Raw genomic sequence first — 9,541 nt, 5'->3', positions numbered from 1 at the left:
ACTGGTTTCATTTTATGTAAAGATATTCAATTTGTATCTGAAGACCACCATCACTAATTTGTAACTCTTCATTGCCCTTTGCTCATAAATATTGGGGTTTTGTATTTTTGTAGAATGGTAATGATCATGTAGTGTGTGTATGCTGGTCTGTAACAGTGCCACTTTATATCCTTTGCAGTATTATGTAAGCAGGTCTGACATATTTCATTGCAAATCAAACTTCCATGAACCCCACTCAATTACTCTTCTGCCTGCTTTCTATCCAAATCTCTGATATCTTGGAGCACTTTGACTTCTTTTTGCTTCTTACATTTAAACACACACTGAAAGAAACGCAATTCAGCACCACTGAAGATATGAACCAACATTCCACACATTCCAGAGATGGGTTAAGGGCTGAACTGGAAATTGGTGTGGGAGTCAGAAAGTGTGAAAATGAGGGGAAGGGCAATACTTCACATACTTCTTTAAAGATTTCGTTATGGGATGAAATTTTTTTAAAAAAGCCAGTACAGCAAAATACTGAACAGACTTTTCCATGTGTTCATATTAATGGTTCAAGTGTTAATTTTTAAAGATAACTTTATTTTCAAATTTTCAGTGTTCTTATGTACAGTTTCTGCTATGGGTATGTCTGTGACATTGTGTTTAAAACTTGAATGAGATATACAAAATCTGTTTCTTTAAGTTCATAGCTAAAAGTCTGTGTCTTCCATCTACAAAACTTTGTGATTTAAGTTGACAGATTGAACAATTTATTTGTTAATTCCATGTTCTTAAACTTTAAGTGTTAAATGGTGAAAAGAAACAGTGTTAGGACATTTTAAAAACTACAAATATATTTCTCAACAGTTTCACACTATCAAAAGTAGATAGCAAAGAAATACAGAATTCTTTTCTGGTAAATTATGATTTATCACAAATGTCCACAGTTTTTTAAGCAATCACAGACTTTTTTTGTTATTTGTATTTCATGATGTATGTATTCTCAAAGCAGTACATAATTTAGAAAAGTAATGAAAAATGTTTTTCTGTGAGAGAAGTTAGGTATACAATATTTTTTGTGTGTTTTCACACTGTAACGGTATTAAAATATCAACACATCTCTGTGCTCCTAGGAGATTTATCACATAAAAATATAAAATATTTACATCCTCTTCAGTATATAGTTACAATGGGGAACAGTAACTGGTATATCCTTATATGTCTAACATTAATTCATTCTGTTAGATACCTAAGATGCTTATCAATTGTTAATTAGGCTTTCAGTGATCAACAGTGCACTCCTGTTTGCACTGTTATCACTTTAGTGCTTCTTTTCAACACTCCATATATTACTTATTGTGTAGAAATAAATGGTCTCTGCATTTATTTCCAAGTGTATAATAACATGGGTGGGAAAAGTCAAACACATTTCACTTTTGCATATAACAGTTCTTTTGTTTTAAGCCTTTGAATGTCAAAGGATTTGTAAAGGGGAAGAACTGTAAATGCAGAAGTTTTTAGTACTCCAGCCATACTCAAAATCCATGTGAATCAATGTTCATAGCATACACGCAGCACTGGATGTTACTAAATGCAGGTTCTTATGACTGTGGTGATACTCAAATGTTTTAACATTTGGTGAAGAAAGACTAATGTAACATCACATGCTCTAATTCAGTGCTTCTTAAGGGCTCAACTTTTATGACTCCTTGTAATCTGTAATGTTCCACTCAAATAGTTTCCACAAAAGAGTCAGTCAGGGCATTACATCTTTCCTGAGTAGTGTGAATCCATATGGGAGGGAGGGCCACGGTGTTGTGGGTGTGACAAAGTTGCAGCCTTCTGAGAGAACCGTGAACCTGGCCGGGAGTGCACAATTGCATAGTGGTCACTGTTTGTTGACATTGATCTTGTTGAATTCATGGTTGAACCTCCTGAAGTGTACCCTTGTTTGCCACCATTGAGAGAGTACCTGCAAAAGTTGAAAGTTCTTTTTAATATGATCAGCTCTACAATATGTTATTCTATAAGATTATGGAGGTGTGAATGTTTATGTACAGAACTAGAAAACAGATAGTAACTAAAAGGCAAAAGTCATCTCTCTCACATACATCCTAACTACTTAGCATTTTGGGTAGTAGTGGCCTTTCATCATGGCCATGGTGGATTCCTTTTCCAATCACCATCCAACAGAGCTAGTTCTCTATTCTTAAGACTACATAACACATAGGATATTAACTTTGGAAAAAGAAAAGAAGTGACATCAATCTAATATAGCAACACAAATGTGAAGAACAAATTAAAAAAAAAAAGATAATCATTGATTTCACACTAAATGTACCTACAAAGTGGTGTTTTTGAGCTGAATTTGCTTCTCTTCAGATTTGCGTGCAAAAGAAAGGAAAAATATTGATACCAGATGTTCATGTCACTGATCAGTTTGAAGGCTGTAGCATAGCTGAACTCATTCATTTATCCTTGGTGTTCTAAAAAGATGACTGAGATCTTCATAAACTAGAAGATGTTGCTCTAAGCCTTGTACATTTACTCACTCATCAGCACTCCAGTCCTTGTAGAACGTTGGCCTTTGTTATCACCTGTCTCCATTTTTCTCTGTTCATTGCTTTCCTTCTCCATTGCTTTGAGGTCCTCTTTTACATCTTCAAGTCACCTTTCCCTTGGTCTTTCTCTTCTCCTTCTCCCTTCAGCTTTTCCTATAAACACTTTTTCAGAACTTTGAGTTTCTGGCATTTTCTGTTCATGAACAGCTCATTTCATTCATCCTTGCTTGATTTTTCACTGTGATATTCATCTATCCACAAAGGGTTTGTAGTTCTGTGTCTGTCCTTATTCTCCACCTTTCTTGCTTTCCCACTGCCCCATGTATATTTCTCAAAATCATCCTTTCCCATCTCAAGAACCAACCTCTTTCCTTTGTAGAGATCACCCAGCCTTTCAATACACACATCTCCTGAGATATTAACATAGTCAAATTGTGGTGTCACCGCCAGACACCACACTTGCTAGGTGGTTGCCTTTAAATCGGCCGCGGTCCGCTAGTATACGTCGGACCCGCGTGTCGCCACTATCAGTGATTGCAGACCGAGTGCCGCCACACGGCAGGTCTAGAGAGACTTCCTAGCACTTGCCCAGTTGTACAACCGACTTTGCTAGCGATGGTTCACTGACAAAATATGCTCTCATTTGCCGAGACGATAGTTAGCATAGCCTTCATCTACATCATTTGCTACGACCTAGCAAGGCGCCATGTTCAGTTACTATTGATATTGTAAATAATGTACAGACAAGAGCTACGTTCAACATTAATGGATTAAAGTTAAGTATTCCACCACCTGCGTCCGTTTTTCTAAGTTCTAAATTCCTTGTCCTGTTCCAGACCTCACGCCAGCCTGCGTGAGCTAAACGCGTGCCTTCCGGCTTCCTCTAACATTCGTGGGTTGGCTCACCTGCCAATCCACAACACAAATATATTTTGATTTCTGTATTCCTTCTAACATTCGTGGACTTCACTGTATTCTGTGAAGAATAATGGTATCTGTTTCTGCTTGCTATCCTTTCCTGAATTTTTATTGCTGTCCTGTTATCTTCTGACATTATCAAACCTAGGCATTTAAACTTTTCCATCCTTCGATATTCTTTCCCATTTACTTTTATTGAAATGTCTCCTCTATCCTTACCAGGATCTCCCATCATCACGTTCTTTGTTTTTCTTATATTCACTTAAGACCTAACTTCTACACCACTCATTCTAATGCAGCATAACTAGTCTTCAAAGCTCTGACATTCCCTGCAGTTAATGCTACATCATCTGCTTATGTGACCACCTGGACCTACCAGCTTTGTCATTTGCTGAATTACGTTCCTCAGTGTTCAACTCAAGAGTAGTCACAGTCACAGTCACCATCCCCTCTTTACAGTCGTCTGCAGCTCGTGGTCTTGCGGTAGCGTTCTCACTTCCCACGCCCAGGTTCCCGGGTTCGATTCCCGGCGGGGTCAGGGATTTTCTCTGCCTCTTGATGACTGGGTGTTGTGTGCTGTCCTTAGGTTAGTTAGGTTTAAGTAGTTCTAAGTTCTAGGGGACTGATGACCATAGATGTTAAGTCCCATAGTGCTCAGAGCCCTCTTTACAGTAAACTCTCATGACAGCTCTCAGCAGACTGTTGTTTTCATTGTAATCTCGATCAGCCTCACTAATTTTAGCATGATTCTAAGCTCTTTCATAATTTAGAGAATCTTTTTCCTGTCTAGACTAATTTATGCTTGTTTAAAATCAATATTCAGCTCATGCAGTTTGTTGTCATATTCATAAAATTTATCTAGCACTTCCACAATGAGATTTTCACTCTGCAGTGGAGTGTGTGCTGATATGAAACTTCCTGGCAGATTAAAACTGCCGGACTGAAACTCAAACTCGGGCCCTTTGCCTTTCGCGGGCAAGGCAAAGGTCCCGAGTTCAAGTCTCAGTCTGGCAGACAGTTTTAATCTGCCAGGAAGTTTCTTCCCTAGCACTTGACTCAATAAAAATATTTGATCCATTGTGGATCTCTTTCTCCTAAATACAGCCTGATAATCTCCCAATATCCTTCCCGCCTGGCATTCTAGCCAAGAGGCTAAAATCTTATTGAACACCTTACACATTGTATCTAAGAGAGCAATCCCACAGTAGATGCTACATTCTGACTTAATGCCATCTTATGTACTGGGAAGACTATTCCCATACTTCACTCCTTCGAAATTTCTTCTATAATCCATATTTTCTTTATTAATTCATTAACAGCTGTCTCTATCTTCTTCCCATCAAATTTTAATAATTTGACCTCTACCTTCTCCTGCTGCTTTATCTTTCTTTAAATTTTTAATTGCATTCTTCACTTCCTCTAAGTCTAGTGGTTCAACTTCCTGCTCCACCACTTCTAATTCTAACCCAGATTCCATATCTGGTTCCTCCACTTCTTCATTCAATATTTACTTTTTGCTACTTTCCTAATTTCCATTAAGTAACTCAATAAAATACTCTTGCCATTTCATCAAAGCTTTACTTTGATCTCCAATTAGGTTTCCATCTTCATCCTTATAGAACACTACTCTCAGTTGTTGTCCTCTTTTTCAGTTCTCTAGATCTTTCCTAGAACTGTTGTATCTCATGACTGTCCTTCATTTCATTCAGTTGCTCCATCTTCCTCCTTCCATGCTGCCTTTTCTTCACCCTACATGATCCACTCTTTTCTTCTCTCTGTTGTCTTCCACTGCAAGTCTTGCTTTCCTTTGCAGCATTCTTTGTGTGCTTTATTTCTCTCTTGGATTGCCAGTGAGCCCTCCTTGTCAAACTTGTTCTTTTGTATTCTTCCCTCCCAAATAATCCATCTGCAGCTACACTGATAGCTGTTTTCAGTACCTCCCATTTAGTTTCCATGTCCCCTTCCTTTCCTGTGTTCTTTCAAGTCTTGAGAATTCATCTAATTACTTCTCACATTTCTTTAATTTGGAGACTTTCTATATTGTGTTTCACTTTTGTGCTACTCTTTGTTTCCTGCTGTGTCTATGTTCTGTCTATATCTCATCCACACTAAGTAATGGTCTGTGTCTGTCTACCTCTCTACAGCTACTAACTTTTATAAGATTTGATGTGTGCTGTTTATCTATAATTACATGGTCTATTTATACATTTAGTGATGTAAAAGAAGAAAGGTTAGGGTTTAACATCCTGTCAGTGATGCGCAGATATTAGAGACAGGTACAAACTCAGAGTATGCAAGAATGGGTAAATAAATTAGCCATTCCCCATTCAATGGAATTACCTGTCATCCCTGCATTGCATTTAACTGTTAAGCAAATCACAAAAAAAAACATAAATCCCAGTGGCCAGACACATACACTCCTGAAAATTGAAATAAGAACACCGTGAATTCATTGTCCCAGGAAGGGGAAACTTTATTGACACATTCCTGGGGTCAGATACATCACATGATCACACTGACTGAACCACAGGCACATAGACACAGGCAACAGAGCATGCACAATGTCGGCACTAGTACAGTGTATATCCACCTTTCGCAGCAATGCAGGCTGCTATTCTCCCATGGAGACGATCGTAGAGATGCTGGATGTAGTCCTGTGGAACGACTTGCCATGCCATTTCCACCTGGCGCCTCAGTTGGACCAGCGTTCGTGCTGGACGTGCAGACCGCGTGAGACGACGCTTCATCCAGTCCCAAACATGCTCAATTGGGGACAGATCCGGAGATCTTGCTGGCCAGGGTAGTTGACTTACACCTTCTAGAGCACGTTGGGTGGCACGGGATACATGCGGACGTGCATTGTCCTGTTGGAACAGCAAGTTCCCTTGCCGGTCTAGGAATGGTAGAACGATGGGTTCGATGACGGTTTGGATGTACCATGCACTATTCAGTGTCCCCTCGACGATCACCAGTGGTGTACGGCCAGTGTAGGAGATCGCTCCCCACACCATGATGCCGGGTGTTGGCCCTGTGTACCTCAGTCGTATGCAGTCCTGATTGTAGCGCTCACCTGCACGGCGCCAAACACGCATACGACCATCATTGGCACCAAGGCAGAAGCGACTCTCATCGCTGAAGACGACACGTCTCCATTCGTCCCTCCATTCACGCCTGTTGCGACACCACTGGAGGCGGGCTGCACGATGTTGGGGCGTGAGCGGAAGACGGCCTAACGGTGTGCGGGACCGTAGCCCAGCTTCATGGAGACGGTTGCGAATGGTCCTCGCCGATACCCCAGGAGCAACAGTGTCCCTAATTTGCTGGGAAGTGGCGGTGCGGTCCCCTATGGCACTGCGTAGGATCCTACGGTCCGGTCCCAGGTCGACGGGTACGTGCACCTTCCGCCGACCACTGGCAATAACATCGATGTACGGTGGAGACCTCACGCCCCACGTGTTGAGCAATTCGGTGGTACGTCCACCCGGCCGCCCGCATGCCCACTATACGCCCTCGCTCAAAGTCCGTCAACTGCACATACGGTTCACGTCCACGCTGTCGCGGCATGCTACCAGTGTTAAAGACTGCGATGGAGCTCCGTATGCCACGGCAAACTGGCTGACACTGACGGCGGCGGTGCACAAATGCTGCGCAGCTAGCGCCATTCGACGGCCAACACCGCGGTTACTGGTGTGTCCGCTGTGCCGTGCGTGTGATCATTGCTTGTACAGCCCTCTCGCAGTGTCCGGAGCAAGTATGGTGGGTCTGACACACCGGTGTCAATGTGTTCTTTTTTCCATTTCCAGGAGTGTATGTGATCCTCACTCTGTCTGAATGAGAGTCCAACCGGGGCCATGTTAGATATCTACAAACATGTGACTAGTTTCTTTCAGTGACATTACTGTTGAATTTTCCAAGAGTGTAGCTCAGACAAGGCTTTAATTAGGCACTTATGTACCTTTCCCAACCCCCATCTCCATCATCATTACAGACTTACCTTGATCCATACTGTGATCCATGCCAACTGCGGTAAGGATCGTACTCTTCTATGATACTTGGTTCCTTCTCAATAACTTCAGTTCGAGCACAGCTGCAGGTCATGGCAGAGCAAAGGAAGACGTTGATAATCAACATTATTAGAAACATTATTCCAAATGCTATACAGAGGTACAGCAGCCAAGGAGGATTTATTGAATTGTCACAAATACTCTCCAGTTCTGGAAAAAAAAGAAATGAGTTACTTTTTTGGGTATTTCATAAGAGCAGTATAACACACTACAATTATAGGAATGACATACTATAGGTATCTATTCCAGACATAAAGGATCTCATATGATTTGCATATATGTTAATGTGAATTTTTAGGAAGTTTGGTATAGTGTTAAAAAATACGCATCAAAATCAAAATTACTTAAATAAATTGGGTAGGTAAATGTAAATGTCATGTGACTAGGGCCTCCCGTTGGGTAGACCATTCGTCGGATGCAAGTCTTTTGATCTGGCGCCACTTTGGCGACTTGCATGTCGATGGGGATGAAATAATGATGATTAGGACAACACAACACCCAGTCCATGAGTGGAGAAAGTCTCAGACACAGACCAGGAATCGAACCCGGGCCCTTAGGATTGACATTCTGTCACACTGACCGCTCAGCTACAGGGGGCGGACAATTGGGTAGGTATGAAGCACATAGTCTTGTAATAGTGCACAGACTGCACTAACAAATTACTGTGAGACATCATTATCCCCACTGTTGGTTACAAATGTTTCAGCAACAGTTTATTACCTAAGCAGCATATGTCTATGGAAATGATACCATTTTGTGTTGTTAACTGACATCCCAAAGTAAACTATTTTCCATCTGAAGTTATCATCACAACTGTAACTGGAACTCTATAGACAACACAGAATATACCATAAATATGCAGGAAAGCTATGGTAGAATGTAAATAATTTAGGAGTAAAGGAAAGTATTCCATACCTTAGCTAAAACCCAGTGCCACACACTGTTCCTTAAGTGCTGGCTAAGCCGACTTGGCTTCAACGTTCTTCCCCAGTTGTCTAACTCCTCCATCTAGAAGTTTTGTCATTGTGATGCCATACCAGAGGTCCCAATTACTTCCAAACCCTACTGAAATCCTTAGGCCCATCCCAGAACCTCTCCCTTGAATTCATCTCTACTCTTATCCCAACAATATCCTGTACATCCACCTTCTACATGTTTTCCAAAATCCACAAACTCAGCAATCCTGGATGATCCATTGCAGTTGTTTGGTGTGCTCTACTGAAAGAATTTCAGCTCCTTTTGATCAATGCCTCCAATCTATTGCCTGAAACATAGCCTCTCACATCAAAGAGACTAACCACTTTCTTTATGGACTCTCCATCATCCCCACCCATTTACCTCCTGGATCCCTTTTCATCACTGTCGACACCACATTCTTATACACCAACATCTCTCAACCACAGCTTTGCCTCTGTTGAAAACTATCTTTCCTGACATCCATCAGATTCCAGACCCATTATTTCATTCCCCACACACTTTGCTAACTATATCCTGACAGATACTTCTCATTTGATTTGAAAGTATATAAAACCTTCCTAGCCTCTCAAACCCCAGACCCCCTGCCTGTTTCTGTTCCATTGCTGAGATCTTTATGATATGGATTCAGTGCAAAGACATCCTACCCTCATTCCTCCACAACCTTAACACCTTCTCTCCCATCCGCTTCAGCGGGTCCTCCTCAACCCAATGTGCCACCTTCACAGACATTAACCTCCACCTCTCTGATGGCTCCCTCCACACTTCTGTCCATATTAAACCACTTATCACCAGCAGTACCTCCATTTGGACAGCTGTCATCTCTTACACAAAAAAATCCCTCTCATACAACTTGGCCCCTCATGGTCAGCATATCTGCACTGACAAGAACTACCTTGCCCAGTATGCTGAAGATCTCACAAGGGACCTCACAGGCAGGCGCCACCCCAAAAACCTAGACCGCAAACAGATTTTCATGCCATATCCTCACACACCCCTAATCCCCCATGACCCTCAAGAATCAGCTGCAAAGAAGCA

General features: G+C 41.5%; 1 protein-coding gene across 1 annotated transcript in view; it reads right to left on the bottom strand.

Moving 5' to 3' along the window:
- Nucleotides 1-604: 604 nt before the first annotated feature.
- Nucleotides 605-9,541, bottom strand: part of LOC126198905 (uncharacterized) — a 503,369-nt gene continuing 494,432 nt past the window's right edge. Inside the window, exons 8-9 of the mRNA XM_049935532.1 lie at nucleotides 7,459-7,678; nucleotides 605-1,957 (exon numbers count right to left, since the gene is read on the bottom strand). Of these exons, the coding sequence (XP_049791489.1) occupies nucleotides 1,750-1,957; nucleotides 7,459-7,678 (428 nt within the window). The 3' untranslated portion in view covers nucleotides 605-1,749. The remainder of the gene's footprint in view (nucleotides 1,958-7,458; nucleotides 7,679-9,541) is intronic.

This window comes from Schistocerca nitens, chromosome 8 (genome assembly GCF_023898315.1).
Source record: "Schistocerca nitens isolate TAMUIC-IGC-003100 chromosome 8, iqSchNite1.1, whole genome shotgun sequence".
Taxonomy (NCBI): domain Eukaryota; kingdom Metazoa; phylum Arthropoda; class Insecta; order Orthoptera; family Acrididae; genus Schistocerca; species Schistocerca nitens.
The sequence above is the reverse complement of the archived record's forward strand: the minus strand, read 5'-3'. Positions and strand labels throughout refer to the sequence as shown.